This window comes from Poecilia mexicana, unplaced genomic scaffold (assembly GCF_051168715.1).
Source record: "Poecilia mexicana isolate PSO_F unplaced genomic scaffold, ASM5116871v1 scaffold_2, whole genome shotgun sequence".
NCBI lineage: Eukaryota > Metazoa > Chordata > Actinopteri > Cyprinodontiformes > Poeciliidae > Poecilia > Poecilia mexicana.
The window spans coordinates 21,338,679-21,362,214 of NW_028263371.1; the positions used below are offsets into that span (position 1 = coordinate 21,338,679).

The following is a 23,536-nucleotide window of genomic DNA, read 5'->3' on the forward strand; positions in this document are numbered from 1 at the left end:
ATTATTCCAATCCGAAAACCGGGGAAAGATGAATCCAAACCAGAAAATTATCGTCCAATAGCGCTAACATCCAACTTATGTAAGATAATGGAGAGAATGATAAATGAAAGATTAATATATTATATGGAAAAGAAGGGACTTATATCGTCTTATCAGTGGTTTCAGGAGAGGGAGAAGTTCAATGGATCCAGTTTTATGTTTAGAGAATGAAATTAGAAAGGCTCAAGTGAATAAAGAGAGTGTTGTGGCAATATTTTTTGATCTTGAGTGAGCATATGATATGATGTGGAGGGAAGGGTTATTAATTAAAATTAGAAGAATGAGTATAAATGGTCATATGTTTAGATGGATCAAACATTTTCTAGAAGGAAGAAAAATACAAGTGAGGAGTATTCGGAGAGTACGAATATAGAAAATGGGACACCACAGGGTAGTATAGTTAGTCCATTATTGTTTTCAGTGGTAGTTAATGATACGTTTAACCCTTTGCAGACGAGGTCTAAATGGGCATCCCGGCGCGCAGTCTCTCTTCTCTGTGCATCAGCGCTCGGTATGAAGCCATATAGCAATAGCTAGCAAAACTACTACTAACCCTGCACACACCACGAACTCTAACAAACACACTCAGCGTCTAAAAAACCCATCAAAACACTCTTAGTAAAATCCACAGCATCACTGTGCCCTAGTCTCTTGCCGTATCCAAATCCCCCCCCCCCTCGTCTCTTTCTGGGTGTCTCCATTCTACCTAGCAACAGACCGTCAACACATTTTTATTGGTTGTTTTGAAATGTGGTACATTTAGACCCCACAAAATAAGGCAGAAATGATCGATCTTATTTCTGGCTTTATTTTGAAGTAAATAACCACAAAACCAATATAAAAACACCACTTTTATAAAGTTTGAAGTCCGTGCTGTCCAACAGAGTCGAAATGAAAACTCGGTATGCGTCCATGTTATTACGAAGCCTTATTAATGCGCCACATGCTTGTACGCCCCATGGCGGGCAGCGACAACATAGGGTTAAAGAAGTAGAGGGTGGAATGGGATTTTCACTTTTTGCTGATGATGGAGCAATGTGGAAAAGAGGACGAAATTTAGAATTTATTGTTAAAAAGCTTCAGAAAAATGGTCATATAAATGGGGTTTAAAACTTTCTGTAGAAAAAACTAAAATAATGTTTTTTACAAGGAAAATAGTTGATGGAAAAACTAAATTAAAATTATATGGACAGGATTTAAAAAGAGTTAAACAATTTAAATTTCTTGGAATGTGGTTTGATGAAAGAATGACATGGGGAGCGCATATTAAGAAAATAATTGATAAATGTAGAAAAGTTTTAAATATAATGAGGTGTTTAGTTGGAACAGAGTGGGGAGCTGATAGAAAATCATTAAAAGCAATTTATACTGGGTTAATTAGGTCAGTCCTAGATTATGGATGTATAGTTTATAATTCAGCAGCAGAATCAAACCTCCATAAGTTAAATATTATCCAACATCAGGCTTTAAGAATATGTACCGGTGCTTTTAAAACATTTTCAACAGCAGCATTACAGGTTGAAATGGGAGAAATGACTCTTAAGCTTAGAAGGGATCAATTATCCTTAAACTATTGGTCAAATTTACAGGGACAAAGAATTGATCATCCAACATTAGAGGTGCTTAAACATGGCTGGGAAACGGAAAATAAACAATTAAAGAGCTTTGGATGGATAATAAACTCTAAAGTTAATGAAATTAATTTAAATCAGTTAGATATATGCAGGGGTGAAAGTAAGGGGGTGCGGAGGGGTACTGCGTACCCCCAAAAGATTTAGCAGGGGTACGCAGTACCCTCAAGAAAATAGAGCGGCTGTCTGCTGTAAAGGATCAGCGGGTGCACGCAGCTGTGAGTGCGTCCGCTGATTAGACATGACTGACTGGTTATTCTAACAATGACCAGTCTAAAACAGTGGTTTTTAACCTTTTTTGAGGTACCAAACCCACCAGTTTCATATGCGCATTCACTGAACCCTTCTAATAAGTAAAATATCGCCAGCGCTGCTGGAAACTGTTGAGCGGAGGGGTGGGTGGGCAGGGTATGTGCTCCTCCGCAGCTCTGATTGGTTCAGCAATGTAACGTGATCCTCCGGAGCAAGTGATGGCAAAGCGGGGCGTCATCACGACTTTACACAGTGTGTCTTCACCTCCGCGGCAGAGGCTCCGCCGAACCCCTGAGACCGACTCATCGAACCCCTGGGGTTCTATCGAACCCAGGTTAAGATCCACTGGTCTAAAACATGACTTAATAAGTTAATAAATAGCTTTTTTCTCACTTCATATTGTTTCTGAACTGTTCGTGATATGCTAGACCCTCAATTCTCCACCTTTTGCCCCCCTCGGAGTTCGAAGCTTTCGTCAACTGCCAGCCTTTAAAGGGACTCCGCTACAACATTGTTTGTTACAAAATATCCAAAGTAAAAGCAAAGAGAGATGAACTAATTGTATTTCATGTAATTAGGTTCAATTTCAACAACACATCGCAGCTTGAGAACACCGCTATGACCAGAGATTTCATTCAATTTAACATGAGAGTGCTTGCACGTTTGTCTCCAAACACAGTGGTTGCCAAGGGGATTGGTGCGTTCGATTAAATAGACTGGGTCATTTTGCAAAGGTGGTGCACTAATACTAAAAACCTCCACTTGCTTTGGGATAGGACAAACAATAAATCATTTACCATCTACAAACATTTACATAAAAACCGCGAGAACAACTAAATTGTTAAAAATTTGAAACGAAATCGAAACTTGACCAGCATGCAGAGAAAAATAACGTCCTTATTCAAAAGAAAAGACAGGGAGACCGGAGCTGAGAAGATACCCGACAAAATTAAAAAAACAGCTGATGAAGATTTTGAGCAATCTGAGAGTCAGGGTGAGGAGACGCCACGTCACGAAGATGAAGTGGAAGCCGCTTCAGAACAAACAGGTCATGATGCTAGGCCTACTCATTATCCTTCTGCCTGGACACAGGAACAATAGAACCAGTTTAAAATCAGAAATTAATGGTTATATGCTAGAAATGGAAAACTGGGATGCAGTCCATGCCATGACGTTCAAAATTTAGGTGACATGGCATCTCGTGGTGTCAATATTGCCAGTCAGTGGGCTGAGGGAAATGTAGCTCCATTTTATAGCAATTCAAGAGCTACCCAGCTTTTATCACTTAGAAAAAAAAATCATAAGCACAGAAAGTCCCAGGCACACAAAGAAGCAATTAAGATTCTTCAGACAGCAAAAAAAGAAATTCTTCTGAACGTGAACGCGACCAGTCAGGAGTCTGCATTGGAATCGACTGCCAGGGTGTTCAGAACAGAATATTATGTGGCCAAACAAAACAAGCCATTTACTGACTTTCAGAGTCTTATTGAGCTGCAACAAGCTCATTCTGCTGATTTGGGTCGTGTTTTGCACAGCAAAACAGTCTGTGTTGATATAATTGACCATGTGTCTTCACAGATGAAAAAGGAACTCCTGAGTAAGATAATAGAAAATAGGTGTAAAATCACAGTGTTAGCTGATGAGTCAACCAGTGTAGGGCACAAATCAACATTAATTGTATTTTTGAAAGCCAGCATTGATGGAGAGATGGAACCCATTGCTTTTCCCCTGGATTTGGTTGAGCTACAGGGCCTGTCCACAGTTCATATCAAAGAACAAATTATGAACTGCTTGTTCCTGCTTGTTCCAGAGTGGCTTCACCACTGAATTGGTGCAGGAAGTTTTTATTGGATTTTACAGTGATGAGGCAAGTGTGATGCTGGGAGTGAAGTCAGGTGTTGGGAAGTTGCTCCAGGATGATTTTCCACACATTGTTCTGTGGCACTGCCTTAATTACAGACTGGAGCTTGCTGTGGACCAGGCATTAGAAGCAACAGGGGGGACAAAAGACTTCCAGGCCTTCCTTGACAGCCTGTACTCATTGTACAGCCAGTCACCAAAAATATGAGGGAACTAAGTGAATGTGCGCACAATTTGCACATGACACTCAGAAGAATAGGAAGAGTTTTCAGTGTCCGCTGGGTTGCTTCTTCATACAGGACAGTAAGTGCAGTATGGCATTCTTATCCAGCATTGGCACAGCATTTCCATGATGCATCAGAGGATAAGACAAGGGACAGCAGAGAGAGGGCTAAATTCCAAGGTCTGCTGTCTAAGCTGTGCTCTGTAAATTTCCTAAAAAAAGTCTTGCTCTAATGACAGATGTCCTGGCTGAACTAAAGAACTTCTCAAAGCTTCTTCAGAACAGGAAGACCACACTCCCAAAGGCCCATGAGATCATGACAATGTATGTCAAACGCATTGAAAGGTTAAGTTCATACCCAGGACAAAATGTAGTTGAAGCAAGCCAGGCGAAGGAAGAGATGAAATTCAAAGCAGTACAGTTAAGAGATGGCAGGTCTCCCATTATTGACTCTGCACAGTTTGTTCAAGCAGTGGCAGAAAGTTTTATAGACTGTTTACAACTGCAGCTAACAGAGTGCAGGCCAGTGTCACAGCCAACAGAAGAGAAACTTACAGTAGACTTCTAAATCAAATGGCAGTCCTTAACCCTGACAAGTGGGACAATGACAATCCACGACATGGAGAAGATGAGGTAAAGGCTTTGTGCCATCTCCTACATCTTAATGAACACAAGGCCCACCTTGGATTCATTGAGTACAAGACAAGTGGAGGACGAAGCATTCATAACAAGATGAAGAAATTGCTTGTGGCGGTGGATACATTGTCAGCAAGTAATGCAGACTGTGAGCGTGGGTTCAGTATCATGAATAATATTATCACTGAGGACAGGAACAAACTGATTACCAAGAATGCTGCAAACCTCCTTTTTGTCAGCTCAGTTGGACCACCATGCATGCAATGGGACCCAAAGCCTTAGCGTATGATGGCGAGAAACTGGTAGATGTAGGCCAGCTGCTGGTGACTGGGGTATTAAAAGGTGAGGTGCTGGTAGATGAAGGCCAGCAGGGGCACAAGGGTCATTTACGGGGTGGGATGCTGGTAGATGAAGGCCAGCTGGGGTAATGCTATAAAACCATATTGACTTCTTGCTACTGGAGACGAGATGCTAGAGTTATGTTAGCTTCACAGGGTGACAGAGGATGTGGGTGAGGAGGTCAATCTGTATGAAACCTGAAAAAGCAAGTAAAAGTTTATTTATAAAGCGCTTTTTCCAGACATAATCACGGCGCTGTACAATGGAAATACATAAAAATACACAAAACCAACAGAAGAAAACGAAATGGAGAGATAAAAGCCTGGGAAAATAAAAAATGTTTGTAGTTGCTTTTGAAAACCTCCGCAGTCAGCAACGAAGCTGTAAAGGCAAACTGATCCCCAGCATGAAGGCCACCGACTGAAAGGCCCCGTCCTCTTTAGTTTTAACAGAGTTCGTGGAACGACGAAAAGAGTCTGACTTGGGGAGCGGAGACCATGGGCAGCAGAACATTCAGTTAAAAGATGACAAAATATACAGGAGCCTTACCATGTAATGCTCTGTATGTCAGGACAATAATTTATAGCGGGTGAAGGACGAAAGGGCATGGTTCGTGTAACATTTTCTGGAAAAGACCGTGGGCTTTGGATGAGGTTGACCAACCACCACCAGTAATTGCGCAGTCCTACTGACACTGAAGGAAGCTGTGAACACACAGAAAAGTTATGAGTAATTATAAGGAGAGGATGCTTAGGATGAAATGACAAAGCTATTGGCGTGATGCTGAAGGGATACCCTGAAGACTGAAATCTAAAGGCTGAATGATGATGCATATAGATTCTAGCTTCGAGGTTGAAAGGATGTGGGAGCTTGAAATGATAGAGAGGCATAAAGAATAAAGACTAAGAAAATATAGGGAATAAATTTCAGTGCGAGACATGAGATTGAGATTTGAGATTGAGATTTGAAGTGGGTGACTTTGTCCAATAGCGGAACTGGGCTGGATGGAGGCTGAGAGGGACGGCTTATCAGCAAGGGTGTTAGAATGACCAGGGCTGAAAATGAGCAGAGATGCCAACATAAGTGGTACAGGTTGATGTCATGAGACGGATGGGTGGAGGTTCAGCTCTACAGTTGGGACACGACTGCTCATCGTGGAAAGCGACAACATGGGATCGCTTGCAGAAATGCCCCGTCAGGGAACAGGTTATGACAATGGAATGGATTAGAAAAACGCTGGGAACTCGAGCTGCTGAAATGAAGGTTGAAGCTGGAGCAGATACGAAGAGATTTTTTCTTTTTTTTTAAAGACTTGAACTTGTTGAAACGAGCCGCGCAGATGAACTTCATTGGACCCGGCAATGAAATGGAGGTTCTGTTCCTCCGGATGGGCCGTGTGCTTCAGAATGCTGCAAATGCTGATTGGCTGTTGCTAATGGTCCCACGAGAATGACTGCTAATGCAATCGGCTCTGAGGTGAGACTGGAACGAACACGTTCGAGCGTGGAACCTGGGCGAGCTACAGAGTAGGCTGCATGGACCTGGAAGTGACAGGATGGCTTGGGGAATAATAGCATGCAGATTTTGGACAATCTTAGACTAGAGGTGCAACTTAGACAACCCCGGCTACAGATGATTTTAATGTGCAAGGTGTGGAGGGGGGCATCAACTTATATTGGGCAAAATGAATCTATGAAGCTGAACATAAACATATTTAGACAGGCTAATTATTAACGAGCTTAGGTCCTGAATTGATATTTGCTAGTCAACACTAGCCAGCGTGCCTGGTTCCAACAACACACTCCACTCAGACGGTTAGTTTGGGGAAAAACTATGCAAAGTTTTTTGGGATTTACTGCCGTGATTTATGCAGCTCCTGCGAGCTCAGTACAGCCGCAGCGGGACTCGGTGCTGCAGCACACGGAAAGCCCAGCGCTAGCGACTCGGGGTTCAAGGCAATTGTTGGCGGCTCAGAAGACAACTGATTAGACTGTTTAACCGTGAAAATGACAGGACACTATATGGGAAGTGGGGAAGCGACGTGAAACAGCGATCAACCACGATGTGTTATGTATCGGGTAAAAATTCCTAAGTTGAAGCCAGAACTATACATTGAGGGTGACCAGCTACTATTTCAGGTTGCTTTTGGCAAGTAATGAATAGGACACGGAACGAAATTTAATGTTAAGCGATAATGGGGAAATGGCCCTAACAAGCAAGAATTTTGCTTGTTCAACAATTAGAGAAAGCACTTTGACTGACCCTACCAAGATGAGCCATGGAGGGAATATTGATCAGCTTCACGATCCTTCGGCAGCCAGTTTACTGCGCATGTCGCCTTGCAACGAGGCGAGAGTCACAATTAGGCAAATATACTTTATGACTCGCAGACGTGCGGATAACCTCTTTAGCTGGCGCACAGCAGGGTTTTTTTTTTTGCTGGCCTGCGTTTAATTTGAATGAGTCATTAATGCGCATCTCGTTCACTAGCGTCGATTGGTAGCAAAGTTAACGAATATAGAAGGAAAGAGATGAAAGCGTAATCATGACGATCCGGCTGCTCTGCTCTCGTAGCTCAGAGCGCAAAAGACACTGTTTATGAATAATCCCTCTGCGCAGATGGACGTGAATAAGTGCGGCCGCTAGACTTGAAAAGGACTGGGAAAAGGAGCAGGAAGTCCAGTGCAGGGCGTAATTGAGCTCAAGAAGTAAGTTGTCGAGACCTTGATAATGGTAAATAACGGAGATTTACTACTGAGTGCGAGACGCTGTGAAAGAGCCTGGAGAGCCACCTGCGCTCACCGGTGGGGGGCGGGGGGAGCTATAGAAATGTAGCCTGAGTGGCGCATGCAAATAGGGCCTGTGAGTTCGGGAAGGGGATTGACTAAAATGCCTGCGCTTTATAGCATTGCGAAACATGAATGAGACATGTGAAGGTTACATCTTACCCCGACAGCCCGAGGCGGGCGTAGCGTGAGGGATCCGAGGGGAGGCACTGATGAGCGGGGTGACAGAGCCATGTGGAAGGAGAGAAGCTGTTGATGAGGCTGATTCAGAGCGGGGAACCGGTGGGAAGGCGATGGTGAAATGGAGAGAAGATGGACGACGAGCTGGGAGGAAACGGCGACGTGGTCGGCTTGTGCCAGGGCCTGAGGTGAAGAGAGACGGCCTGGGGATGTTGATGGTGGTATTAAGTGTCTGCTTGCCTAGATGGATCCTGGCAAGCAGACACTTAATCCTGCAGAAAAACCCAGCAGAAGCGGATCAGCTGCGCTGGTCGCTCCAAACCCTCTGGTCCGTTAAAGCGTCCAGATCAGAGGTGATCCTCTGATAGATATTGCTCTTAGTATGATTAATAATGAGCTCTGCAATGTTCTCTGTTCTCTGTGCGTAAAGTTGAAACTGCCTGCGCACCAAGTGTCAGCTGCGCTTGATCACAGTCTGGACAGAAACCAGCGGACTGCTCTCTGTTCTTATCAAGACGAGGGTGAGGAGGAAATCTGACATATTAACTCAGTTAAGTTTTACTGGTTGTGTTTTTAAAACACCATTAACGTAAGCAGTGTAACTATATATTGTATATTTCCCATCACACATAAAGTAGATAAAACATCTAACTTTTTCTAGTGACACAAACCACTGACTGTGGCTCCAATAACTTATAACAAATGAAATTAAGCGACTCCACTTAAATTACCATTAATTCACCTGCTGCGGTTTGAATGGACAGCTTCACAAATTCTTCCTGGTTGCATCTGCAGAGAAATCTGTGCTGGTTCATCAACAGTTGGATCTGTCTGAACCAAACCGAACAATTGAACTCTGCGAGATTTTTTTATTTATTTTTTATTTATTGTATTTTTTATCCCTGTGCACGGTTTGGGCGTGCATTTTTACCAGGAATTTTTATTTTTATTTTTTGCATGGTTTCGCTTCTCCAAAACGGACAGATGTTACGTCCGCCGTGCTCCTCCTGAGCATCGCTCTCCTTCTGGGTGCGGGAGGGTAACATCTTCAACTCCATTTGTTAAAACTGCAGGGCGAGTTAAGTTTAATTCTTTGCAGCGGCGGAGCCGCGTCCTCATTGGTTGTGCAACGGACTGCACATGGATCTGATTAACTTATGCCCCTTTATTTATTTCCTTAAAATAAACTGCTGGCTCCTCTGTTTAGACTATAAATGGATTAAAACAACGTTGCATTGTCTTTAGTTTTCTCTGTTCTGTACTGGAGACTGGAGTTAAAGGCGCCATTTCAACTAAAGATTTCCAATGAGCTTCCTGACCAAGGTGCCCTGTCCATAACTCTTCAACACGCTGTCAGCTCCCGGTCAGAAAGACGCATTTAGTTCAGTGTCCATGAGATGATATTCAGAAATGATTTTTTTATTGATTTAGTTGCCTCTGCAATTAACTCTTTGCATAAAGTCTGTCATGTCTCCATGTGAACCAGTCAAAGGTGTTAATTATAACCTGTCAAATGATAGAAGGGCTTAAAAAAATAACCAAATATTCAGTTTGGTTACTTTTTAAAATATATATCACCCCCAAACTGGAGCAGTGGCTCAAACAGATCCCAGGAACAACATCAGACTTCTCAGTCCAGAAATGTGCAGTTCTAGGCACAGCCAAGATACTGCGCAGAACCCTCAAGCTCCCAGGCCTCTGGTAGAGGACCCGAGCTCAGAGGATGAAAGAGAGAGGACGGTGAGAGGAGGCTTAATTTATGTTTTTATTTTATATATATATATATAGATAGATTACAGGTGTGCCGATCGATCGGTCACCGATCATAATCGTCCGATTTTCGTGAAAAAGTGCATGATCGGTGATCATTGGCTCTTGTTGCCGATACCGATCACCTGCGTCTCCTTTCCCAGCCTGTGCAGCTGGTCTCCTCTTTCCTTCACTCTGCGCAAACACGCAGCAACAAATCCTAAGCGATGTGTAACTATAACGCACTGAGTGAATGGGGAAGTTTGCTGCGTGTTGCTGCGGAAAATTGAAGCACGTCAAAATGCATCAACACAACGAAGCTAATACGACATAAAAGCAACGCCATACTTGACGGAGTTTGGCTACATCGAGGCTCACTGCAGTAAAAAAGACATACGGAGGATCAGATATCAGGTAAAGCAGCGCACAGCTACAAACACTCACCCGGATTAGCATGACGGTCAGAAAGCTAAACAAAGAACCCGCAAAATTATTTAAGTCTTCAAGCTGCGATGTAAGACGCTGGTAATAGCGTTTCTCGATTGATTTTTACCCAGAAAGCACATGGGCAAAACCCATGAGTGAAACGGTCACTGGGACTGACTAGTACAGGGGTGCCCAAACTTTTTGAGAGCAAGATCTACTTTTTCTCTCACCAGCCGCCTGAGATCTACCTCATGACACAAAGACACAAAAATTGCAAATTAAACTCTATTGACTTATTTTATATGCGAATATGCATCAGTTGTAGCAGAAATAATAAAGTGACAGAAAACCTGATGCAGTTTCTTCCTCGGTGAGATTCTGACACTGGGAGCAGGTTACTGGTTTCTCAGTCAGAAGCTGGTTGCAAACCTGAGGCCAGCAGTCAGTCATAGTGGATCTGAAATTTGGTTTGATGACTGAAATATGAGAAACTAACCAAAGAGCCCAGAAAAGGTAAAGGCAAATCTTCAGAAGTCGGGATATAATTAATTTAATTTTACATAATTATCGCGGTAGAATTTGTTAAAACTTAATAAAATATATTTGTCCTATTTGATGTTTGCTGTGACGTATACTCACATACGAACGAGGTCCAAGTTTGTCGTTTATTGAATGTTCAGAAACTACAGCGGGTGTGATGAGCCACAGCAAAGATAAACAAAGGTAAAACAACCCGAACAGGTGATCAACTCAAAACCACTCCACCTTTTTACTTTCTCTTTGTCGTTTAAGCACACCTGTTGCTGTGGCAACCGCCTGCGCCCGCAAGCCAAGCAGAGATTATGCTAAATACACAACATTCAGTCCGTTACGATATCAGGTTTCCAGCCTTAATATTTATTCCTCGATTATTAATAAGCCTCTCATGAACACAGCGGTGGTTGAGCAGCTAATTTAAACTCCTGCTCTGCTCGTCAGTCGGTCTTTGAGTCGCCTTGTTTTTTTCTTTTTTTTTTGTTAATGGGACCGAAAAGCACTGAATTGCGCAACACCTTGTTCAAGCAATACTTACTGAGATTATTAATTTTAACACATCTCATTGATTTTTCTATAATTATCCTTTTTTAATGAAGATACAAACGTTTAGGATCTTAGTGAATATTTTTGATAAGCCCGTCAGAAGAGGAAGTGCTGCTCTCAGCGTCCTGGTAGCGATCAGATTGTCATCTACCGAGATCGACTCAAAACCTTCCCTGGGCACCCCTGGACTAGTATATATTCCATTGAGAGAATGTAACTTTAACATATTAATTTCTCATATGTTAACATAAAGGTTCGTTTTGAAGTATAAGCTGCTACTTACAGGCATTGCTTAGAAGAACTCTACCTGGAATGCGGCGTTCATAACAGACATGTGTTCATCTGCTCTACCGCTAGCAAACAACCGTACTGATTAAATAACATAAAAGTCAAGCAGTTCCCTAAAAGTCCAACAGATGGCAGCAATGCGCCCCACAGTTTACAGGACACAGTTCCTGCTAAAGAGCCCCCTGGTGGTTGAAGAAAAATCCACATATAAACCGGAAAATACAATAAATGAAAAAAAATCTGAATGCTCTCTGGTATTGTTCAGGGGCCGGACCAAATGTGGAGGCGAGCCAGATACGGCCCGCGGGCCGTAGTTTGGGGACCCCTGATTTACACAATGCCTGTTCTGTTTTCTTCTTGGAAAAAGTTATTAAAAACAAGTTTTTGTCTAAATTAAGGCGACTTCATGGTTCCTTTTTCCACATAATGTAACCGGTAGTGTTTATGATTAAAAAATAAAAAATAATTATGTGATCGGTATTGGTGATCGGTATCGGTGATCAGCCCCCATGTGTGATCGGTATAGGTATCGGCAGGAAAAAAACCTGATCGGCACATCTCTAATATATATCCATCCATTTTCTTCCACTTCATCCGGAGTCGTGTCGCGGGGGCAGCAGCTTCAGAAGGGAGGCCCAGACTTCCCTCTCCCCAGCCAGGCCAGCCGAAACACATAGTCCCTCCACCGTGTCCTGGGTCTTCCCCGAGGCCTCCTCCCGGTGGGATGTGCCCGGAAAATCTTATCAGGGAGGCGTCCAGGAGGCATCCTTACCAGATGGCTGAGCCACCTCAACTGGCTCCTCTCGACGTGGAGGAACAGTGGCTCTACTCTGAGTCCCCTCCGGATGACCGAGCTTCTCAACCTATCTCTAAGGGAGAGCCCAGGCACCATGCAGAGGAAACCCATTTCGGCTGCTTGTATCCGTGACCTCGTTCTTTCAGTCATGACCCAAAGCTCATGACCATAGATGAGGATGGGAACGTAGATTGACCGGTAAATCGAGAGCTTCACTTTTTCACTCAGCTCTCTCTTCACCACGACGGATTGGTACAGCGCCCGCTTCACGGCAGACGCTGCCCCAGTCCGCCTGTCTATCTCCCGCTCCCTTCTTCCCCCACTCGTGAACAAGATCCCCAGATACTTAAACTCCTCCACTTGAGCCAGGACGACCCCCCTGACCCGGAGAAGGTACTCTTCCCTTTTCCGGATCAAGACCATGGCCTCGGATTTGCTGGCTGCTTCACACTCGGCCGCAAACCGTTCCAGCGAGAGCTGAAGATCACGTTCTGATGAAGCCAACAGGACCACATCATCCGCAAAAAGCAGAGATGCAATCCTAAGGCCACCAAAACAGATCCCCACAACACCTCGGCTGCGCCTAGAAATTCGGTCCATGAAGTAATGAACAGAATCGGTGACAAAGGGCAGCCTTGGCGGAGTCCAACTCTCACCGGAAACGAGCCCGACTTACTGCCAGCAATGCGGACCAGACTCTGACACCGGTCATACAGAGACCTGATAGCCCGTATCAAAAGGCCCGGTACCCTGTACTCCTGGATAACCCCCCTACAAACCTCCCCTGGGGACATGGTCGAACGCCTTCTCCAAGTCCACAAAACACATGTAGACTGGTTGGGCGAACTCCCATGCACCCTCCAGGACCCTGCTGAGGGTATAGAGCTGGTCCAGTGTTCCACGACCAGGACGAAAACCACACTACTCTTCCTGAATCCGAGGTTCGACTATCTGACAGACCCTCCTCTCCAGGATCCCTGAATAGACCTTACCAGGGAGGCTTAAGAGTATGACCCCCTGTAATTGGAGCACACCCTCCGGTCCCCCTTTTTGAACAGGGGGACCACCACCCCAGTCTGCCAATCCAGGGGAACTGCCCCCGATATCCATGCAATATTGCAGAGTTCCGTGAGCCAACACATCCCTAAAACATCCAGAGCCTTAACAAACTCCGGGCGGATCTCATCCACCCCCGGGGCCCTGCCACTGAGGAGCTTTTTGACCACCTCGGCTACCTCGTCCCTAGAAATTGGAGAGCCCAACCCAGAGTCCCCAGGATCAGCTTCCTCAACAGAAGGCATGTTGGTGGGATTGAGGAAGTCTTCGAAGTATTCCGCCCACCAGCCCACAACGTCCAGTGTTGAGGTCAGCAGCACACCATCCCCACTATAAACAGTGTTGGTGCTGCACTGCTTCCCCCTCCTGAGATGCCAGATGGTGGACCAGAATCGCCTCGAAGCCATACGGAAGTCTTTCTCCATGGCCTCTCCAAACTCCTCCCACGCCCGGGATTTTGCCTCAGCGACCACCCAAGCTGCATGCTGCTTCGCCCGTCGGTACCCATCAGCTGCTTCTGGAGTCCCACAGGCCAAAAAGGCCCGATAGGACTCCTTCTTCAGCTTGACAGCATCCCTCACTGAAGGCGTCCACCAACGGGTTTGAGGGTTGCCGCCGCGACAGGCACCAACGACCTTGCAGCTGCAGCTCCGATAAGCCGCCTCACCAATGGAGGCACGGAACATGGTCCATTCAGACTCAATGTCCCCCACCTCCGCCGGAACGTGTTTGAAGTTCTGCTGGAGATGGGAGTTAAAGCTCCGTCTCACAGGAGACTCCGCCAGATGTTCCCAGCAGACCCTCACTACACGTTTGGGCCTGCCAGGTCTGACCAGGTTCCTTCACCACTACCGGAGCCAACTCACCACCAGGTAGTGGTCAGTGGACAGCTCCGCCCCTCTCTTCACCCGAGTGTCCAAGACATACAGCTCCAGATCTGATGAAACAATGACAAAATCGATCATCGAACTGCGGCCTAGGGTGTCCTGGTGCCAAGTGCACATATGGACACCCTTATGCCTGAACATGGTGTTCGTGATGGACAATCCTTGACGAGCACAGAAGTCCAACAACAGAAAAACAATCGAGTTCAGTTCGGGGGGGCTGTTCCTCTCAACCACGCCCCTCCAGGTCTCACCGTCATTGCCCACGTGAGCGTTGAAGTCCCCCAGTAGAACAAGGGAGTCCTCAGGAGGGGCACTCTCCAATATCCCCTCTAAGGACTCCAAGAATGGTGGGTAATTTGAACTGTTGTTCGGCCCGTAAGCACAGACAACAGTCAGAACCCGTCCCCCCCACCCGTAGGCAGAGGGAGGCTACCGTCTCGTTCACTGGGGTAAACCCCAACCTACATGCACCAAGATGGGAGGCAACAAGTATGCCCAATCCTGTGTTCCTGTGACCAGACTCAAACCAAGTTAGTCTTTAACTGGAGTCTTAAAAGAACCTGCACAAACTATTGTCCTGCACCAAGATGTTCGGCCCTGGTGGTTCTTCTGCCTGTTGTATCAAATTGTTTAATCTTATTGAAGTCAAGCTAGAAAGTTAAAAAGACAAAAAAGAAAAATACACTTGGTGTTTATTGATTAAAGTAGAAAGGGGAAAAAAACTTTAAAAAATGAAATAAATGTTGGTCAAAAATATTTAACCAATGTTGATAAAAATGCTAATGTATTTATTGCTGTTGAATTTTAAAATATTTACTATTATACTTTTGAAATAACTGGTTTTAAGGGGTGGAAAGCTGATTATTCACAATGTATTTATCTTGTTAATTTCAGAATGTAATAGATGTCTTTCTGTTTCTTTTGGGTTTTTCACCTTTGTGTCTGAAATCACTATGGTGACCAGCATACAAAAAATAAAGATGAGTCAACTAAATTAAAGGCTCTTTGAGTGAAATCCAGTTTGAACTTCACAGTGGAAACTATCCCTTTCAAGAGGGGAATCGCACAGCAAACCTAACCTGACAAAACTTGACAGAAGCTTTTAGCTGAAGCAGGTTGACGACTGTCCACTTTCTACTTTGTTACAGCATCAAATCCAGCAGATGAACGGAGACACAACAGGGAGCATCGTGTGTCTGGTCTGCTCCCAGTTTCCTCTGATCCAGATTGATTTCATTAGAACTGAATTTATTTCTTCTCTCATCACAGACTTGGTGGCTGTCCTCTTCAAAAGGCTGAATGTGAAGTTGTGGCCTCAGCTCTGAAGTCCAACCCAGATCTGACTGAACTGGAAATAAGTGAGATCAACATAGAGGGAGGTGAAGAATCAGATATGAAGAATCTGCTTGAGATCCTGGAGAGTTCAGTCAGTAAAGTGAAGAATCTGAGGTTTGTTTTCTCTATTTATCCAATAAAATCCTTCAATACTTTAATCCTTAATTTAATATTTTTATTGTAATACATTTTCTTCAACATGTTTAGATGTCAGAATAAAATCTCAAAAACCTGTCATGTTGGGTTCCAGTTCCTTTACCCACATACAGAACACCACCAAGAGAACAGATAATCACATAGTTTATTTTAACAACGATGAAAAGATAATGTGAGTGTGGTACTGGAGGGGGGCAACCCGGGTCGTCTGTATGCTGAACGGTAGTGAAAAAGAAATAGTGAGTTTGAGGTTGTCGGAAAACAGAATCTTGCGATCAATAAGAATGATCTAACTTCATCTTGATGGAGACTTCTGCCAGGGGGGAAAATAATGTGGGTTCCAGGGTTTGGTCTCATTACGAGTGTCCTAGAAGTGGTCCGGGTTCCAGCGTGAGATCTTAAGGGAGTGGGATCTTGTTTGGTGAAATGGTGACTGCAGTGGAGGGTGGACAGGTAAGTTCAGGTGAGGAGCAGCAAGGAGCGAACCGACTGCCAGCTGAGAATCCAGGAACGGTTTATTGTAGTTCTGCAGAGGCAACCTCTAATCCATGGTGTCATGAAGGTGGAAATCCAGAAGACCAGGTGTCACAGGGGGTTTTCCAAGGTGTCACAAGGAAACACCTGGGAGAGAAGGCAACAAGGATAACTTACTAGAAGCACTTTCAGAGAAAACAGACAGCTAGCTCAAAGGGGCGCAGAGAACCATAACTGGCAAACACTCAGGCGTTAAAAAGCTGGCAGTCTGCTCCTCATATACTCCAGGATGATTGTCTGATAGATCACAGGTACGCCGGCTGAGTCAACGGCCACGCCCTCCACGTTGTGCAGCCTCCAATCACCATCTAGTGCAGTGTTTCTCAACCTTTTTTGGACCAGCGCCCCCTAGCCTTTACCCAGGTTCCTCATCGCTGCCCATCAAAGAATTGGGCTCCTTTGCACTGAATATTATTTTACTATTAATATTACTATCACCATTGTTGATGTTGTTGAATATCCGACTGATTTAATGACGAAAAGGAGTCGGGTGGATTTTTAGATGAACTTTAGTGAATTAAGAATGAATGAATCATACGTACTAATACATGACAGTCGGAAATCAGCTAAGGAAACATAAATAAGTACGGCTGTTAGAAGAGAATTATCATCACCATGGAAACAGGTTCCCGAGCAACATGGGATACGGAGTCCGCTTTGCCATACGCCACAAATAGTCCACTTTCTAACCAGATACTAACTATAAAATGACAACTAAATCTATAAAACAATTGCAACTAAAAGTTATATTAAATTATAATATCCCAAATAATAAGTCCTAAGCAAATTATAGTTAAATCAAATTCTCAACAGATGTTTTGAGTTTTATGCTTTTTCTGTATTTATCATCAAAAATGATTTCCCAGACAACAAAAAAGCCATGGGAATAGAAATTATTTTACAGGCTTCTAAGAAAAATGCAATGAACACAGAACTGCCAAAACATATGTACAAAAATACCAGACAAAGTGAATCACAGCAACGTCATCAGCCGGTGTAACCCTGAACTGATGTAGTGAAACTACCGGTAGCAGGAGCGGAGCTGCGCCAAGAAGCTACAAACACTGAATAGAAGAAGAAGAAGAGCTGCCATCGGCACAGTTGCAGCCAAGCATGATTTAATGTTACACAATACAGTTTTACCAAGTTGTTCAAAGTCTAAACCAGAGGTTCCCAAACTGTGGGGGCGCCGCCTAGAGGGGGTGCTGTGCCATTGTGGGGGGCGGGGGGGTCAGGAAGCCGTCTGGTTGAAAAACAAAAAACAAAAAAATATGAACGCTGTATGCGCTGGATTTTTACCTTAGAATGGCCAACTCTGTTATTCCTCTGTCAATTTGATACAATGGGCTCTTTGCACCTACGGTGTTGACGTCACATCTCCAGGAGCTAATGCGGCTCACTTTTTTCCGCTTTGAGTTACCATGACTGCTAGAAAAGACTAAGACCTATTTTTGATGCAAAAAAGCAATACTATTAACATTGTTGTCTTCCTAATATAATGGGCTTTTAAGTTTTCGTTAATTTCCAAGCGATCCTGAATTAAGAAGATGGCTTGTAAATATCTGTCGCTACCAGCTAACGCCGCACAGCAAAGTTTGCAGCCTTCACTTCACTCCGGATCAGCCTAAAACTACCGGGGATACGGATGGTAAATAAAGGAGCCTCCCTGAGTTATTTCCATGGAATCACTTCTATATTCAGCCTGAAAGAGTTTATGGGAACGAGAGAGCAGACCAGAGCCAGACAGCCGAGCAACTGATCCGCCTGTACATACTGCTGTAAACACCGTCCTATCTGAGCTCTTCACAAGAAACATGCAAAGGTAATAAAACGAAATAAGGAGACATTAAGGGACACAGTCATATTTTCTAAAAGCAGCAACTTTGAACCTTAACAGCTGAACCAGATCTCTGACACCAGAGCTGCGCTACTGTTAAGCTATGAGGCTTGTTGTGCTTCGTCAGGCTTCGGAAGCTAAAAGCCCGAACCGTAACCAAACCCCGTTAGTCTCTGACACTGACGACTTGAAAATAAGATAAAAACATTGTCCGTTAGAATGTTTAGATGCTTAAATAGCACATTTTTACAAGAACAATGTCCGAGAATATTGCCTACTAGCATAAGCTAACGTTAATGTTAGCCACAAAGTTTAAGTAAAACTCGCCTTCGTGTCAGTGAATGTATAACAAGGCGTACATCTTAAACCTTTCTCCAGGTGACTTGTTGGGACTTTGGATCGATGTACAAACCTTGGCCAAGCACTGCAAGCACCTAGTGTAAATGATATTTGTATTGGATCGGAAACAATCGAGCCGCTTTACCCCGAACGCGGAAGCTGAGGTGCAAATAGTCCATAGCGGCTTCCGCACTTCCCATATCTGTGTCCTCTGTGACTTTTATCAGCAGTTAAAATTGTTTAATCCGTTGTTAATGAGTCGTAACCTGTTTTTCTGAGCAGCCTTTAAACGCAAAGCGCTACGACGCTCGCTCTGGGTTTACACCTGTAGGCAGTGAAGGAGACCTGTATGGAGTTAGATTTGTTTCACAATTATTCAATCAAAGAAAAAATCATGTCAAAGCAAAAATCACAAAGTTTTATTTTTCTTTTTTACTCTTTTTTTGGTTGAGTCTTTTTTTGGTTGAAACTTTTTTTTCTGAGTTTTTGGTTGAATTCGTTTTCTTGCTTATACAACTTTATTTGCTTTGGCGAAGCTTACATGAACATTCTGGTTTTATTTATTTAAAACCAATAAATAAACTGACTTGGAGAAATATATTTAGCCAAACACTCCCGGCCCCTAAAACCAACACTTCCTGCCCTACCTGACCTTCTCTGACTCAACACTTGCTGGTCTCTCCATCCTCATGCTCTGATCGTCTCTAGCAGCTGGAGGAATCAGTAAGACCTACAAGCCTGTCCTGCTTCAGCTGCACTCTGCTGGTCATACTAGAATGGGGAATTAGGAGAACACCAAATTAATTTAATATCATAACACAGCAAAAGGCATATTACATCAATTCGGAATAAAACTAAGTACAAGACACACACACACACACACACACACCAAATAATAAAAAACAGAAATTATGTGAATATCCTCCTTTGGCCTGTGACCTACCAGCTTAGTTTTACATTAGTCATACGCTAAGCTCAGACATGTATACGCTGTAATTACCATGATTTTATTTAATCAGCAACATAGAATCATGACGTAGATCATCATACACTTTGTTATTAACAGTCCCGTTTTACAAAGTATTTTAAGTTAATACCTGCCATTGACACATTTTCTCACACACGTTAATATATTTGGTAATCAAAGAAATTACTAAAGAGAGCGTTTCTAACTTTTGATGTGATTATGTAATTGTTTTGGAACATTTCTGAATAAAGAGCACAACGTTTTATTTGATAGAAACGATTCTGATAATTTTTATATTGAAATTGATGAACAGACACTCTTTTACAGTATTTTATTAAAGAATATATCCATAATTGCTATAATAATATTCCATAATTTAATGTACATTAACATTTCAAGACAAGAAACAAATAATTTTCCTGTATTTATTTTTTATATGTTATTGAGAAATGACTTTTGATTTATAAATCAGTCATTGTCAAACATTAAACTACATATTTTTCTTACTTTTTTCCAGAGAATTTACAGGATGTCAACTCTGCTATTGACAGCAAAGAGTGAAAATAATTCTAACAGAGTAAATTATTTTTTATTTCATTACATAAGCTACATTAATACAATAATACTTCCAGCAGGGGCGAACACAAATCGTGACACTGCACCTACTAATGGCACTTCCGGTGGCAGGTCTGACACCTGCCACAAGTGTCACTGTTTTCAGGGCTAGCTGTCAGTGTTGCCACTGGCTTCGGAAAATGGACTACATATCCCATGATGCTTTATTACTAGTCGAACAGACGAAGAAGAAAGAATTTAAGAGGGGTTTTTTTTTTCGCAGAAAGACTTATGTTAGCTGAATTCCTACACTTTTTCGTATATCATTATGTATGATCCGTTCATCCTATTTATTCACTAAAGTTCATCTGAATAATCCAGACGACTCCTTCCGTCTTTGAATTAATCAAATACACAGCAGGTATCAGGGATGCCATTGGTTTCGGCACCTTTGTAACAGCTGAGTCTGGCCTCCACTAGAGCTGCTGTTAGGTGTCCAGGATGTTTCAGAGCTGTCACAACTGGTGCCGATGTTTTGGGGGATGGCAATGACAGTTTTTGGAAAACGTGTTACTTATATTGCCTGTTTATAAATTTTTATTTCAATGGTAATTGTATTGGTTAATTATCCTTGAATATTTTTGACTTAATTTAATTGAAGGAAGATGGCCAAAGTAATTGAATCCACCACTAAGTGTCACTATTACAGTGGAACCTGTTGAACCCCGTTGGGTTGCCAGATAGGGCTTTGGCCAAGATGGAAATACGTAGTAGTTGTGTAAAACGTATATTGTAGAAATTAATAAAGTTTGAAAAATAATTTTTAAGGGTAATGTTTATAATTTCTCATGGATGAATAATAAGTTATTTGATCCTGATGTAGTAAATTCACACGTTGACTAAACGTGAATTTTACAGTAGACTTCAAATGATACACAAATATTTTAGTTCTTGGCTATTGAAAACTTAAATCATATGTTATTGCTGTTTAAAGTATTAACATACAATGGCTAATAAATATTGACAAATCAATTACTATGCATATACCTTGTGACATAAACTTTAAAAAATGTTGAAACATATCTGCCAAATAAAATAATATGTAAACAGCACAATTTTCTTTGAAAAATCATTTGCATCTTAAGTATAAACTAAAGTAATTTTTGTTTCCAAAAATATGTAACAATCTTGTTCTTAATGCTGCTTAGGATTCACACATTGTCAAAGTTTTTGAGGTGTACATACTTTGTGTTTTGACTTATCAATATTCAATATTAGTGTAAAACATTTGAAGGTGGTTTAACTTGAAAGTGAAAGTCCTCCTGCTGCCTTGAAAATGCTGTGAAATGCATTTTATAGCTCAGATTTTAGTCATTCTCTCGTCTTTGAATAAGAAAACTTTGAAGACAATGAACAGAACCAGAAACAAACACAGAGAAGCAACCTTCATGTATGCCACACAAATCTGTAATGAACTTGACAAATAATGAAAAATAGCAGATTAAATTTATTACATAATAAGTAATAACTCTTTAAAACTGGTTAACAGGCATTTTTTGGAAAATTATAACATTTTTTAAAAAAATTGCATTATCTTAAAACACTGAAAGTTATAGTGGCTGCCTGGTCTATTATGCAATAGACCAGGCAGCCACTATAACCTATGACATCCTGTGAACTGTCATGGAACCATGCTGAACATAATGTCACTCTGGAATTGTCAATATCTCATGTTGCCACTGTCACTAATATTAACTAATAACTGAATATTAGTGAACTGAACCGGTTTAATAATCAATAACATTATATTAAGGTCATTGTATGAAAATAATTATAATCCAGAACTGACAGGAGCTTGTCAGCACTGACATACCATGGCGACCGAGTGTCAGTTGTAGTGGTAGGTACCTAGTGCTAGCTATTATCAGCTGTCGTAGAAGAGGTCCCATCTGACATGGATTCAGTGCAGGAGTTGTCTTTCTCTGTTAAGTCTGAACACCGGCTGTATATTTAAATATGTATGAGAATTATGTTTTAATTAAGATATATTTTATTTCTATTTGTTTGAACTAAAGTTATTCATATGCTACATTCTATCTGAAACAGATAGAGAATGAGGTTAGCAGCCTGTGGCACCCATGGCCACCTTACTTGTGCCACCTTACCTAGTGGTAAGGTGGCACAAGTGACACCTTATGGCAGCTGTCAACATGTTTTCACTGAGGCTCTTTATTGGAAACTGAAATTTGAGACTGTATAAAAAATAGACCAGGGCATATTTGCTTTTTTGAGGGAACACAACGCTTAAGAGGAAATGCAATACGTTGTGCCAGATCCACCGTTGTTTTCATTAATTATAAATTCATTCATATTAAATCTGACACAGAAGCTGTCACCAAAGAATATTCTATTCCTATTCTATTGTTTTCCCCACGAAGCATATTTAAATATGCTTAACTATGTATAATACAATAAAAAAAAAAAAACTTTAAAATAAAATTTTTATAAATATAGCTGTTTGTATAAGGTTTCCAGTAACAAAACAGCGTGTTATAAAAGATTAAATGTTCAAATACGTCATTGTGCCTGTTAAACATATAAAGCTGAGTGGAGCGGTCAACGCTATAAGATGGCCGCCCTAAATCTCGTCAGCAAAAATAGGCGACAGCGGTCCGTGAGGCGTGGGAGGTGCCAGTATGAGGTCGAGGCAACCCTTGGAAGGTGCCGAGGTCAGCCGAGGTCAGCCGAACGCATTGGCAACACTGACAGCTAGACCCAAAAACAGTGGCACTTGTGGCAGGTGTCAGACCTGCCGCCGGAAGTGCCATTAGTATGTGCGGTGTCACGATTTGCGCCTGCTGTCTCTCAATACTTCAGATTGAGATATTTAAAAATACACAAAAAGTGAAAGAATAAAACATTTATTATACTGGGAACACTGGTCACAGGCTTCAGTCTGCTGGTCACACTGGGAGAACTCAATGACTTCTGAGACGTCCTGGTTCACAGGCTAAAGCCAAGGATAAAAGAGAAATTATCCAAAAGTGAAATAGAAAATACATGTTTCTTTCACATTCAGAAAAATACATTTTCAGCATGTTGGGCTCTGACTCGTAGCATCTTTATAGCTAAATACCAACATGGTGAAGCTGAGCTGGAAACAGACTGAAGAACAGCAGCTCCAGCTCTGATCCTGACTGATCTTTCCTCACTAAATCCTCTGGTTTCTAATTAACTTCTCTAATAACAGCGGTTTTTCATCAGCTCTCTCATTAGAAAACAGTATGAAAACTTTAGCTGCTAAGCTAACAATCAGCGGTTATTTCGGGCCAATTTAGCTACATAGGAAATATTTTTCAGTTGTTTAGAAGCGAATTTCTGGCTGCAAAGTCAAGTAATTCTGATCTTTCATCCTTACCTGGGGAAGGTAATGAGAATTAATCCAGACTGTTTCGTAAAACGGTTGAAACAAGTCCACACAGCACAGGATTTAAGGAGCTCCGATCTCCCTGCTGCCACATAGAAGATGGCGGACGCTGTTACGTACGACTCAGCGCTCCATGAGGCGTCTACGTATTGATGTCT

General features: G+C 42.4%; 1 protein-coding gene across 1 annotated transcript in view; it reads left to right on the forward strand.

Moving 5' to 3' along the window:
* Positions 1–23,536, forward strand: part of LOC148160588 (protein NLRC3-like) — a 40,048-nt gene that overhangs the window by 11,509 nt on the left and 5,003 nt on the right. The window contains exon 3 of the mRNA XM_088003813.1: positions 15,498–15,677. Within this exon, the coding sequence (XP_087859939.1) occupies positions 15,498–15,677 (180 nt within the window). The remainder of the gene's footprint in view (positions 1–15,497; positions 15,678–23,536) is intronic.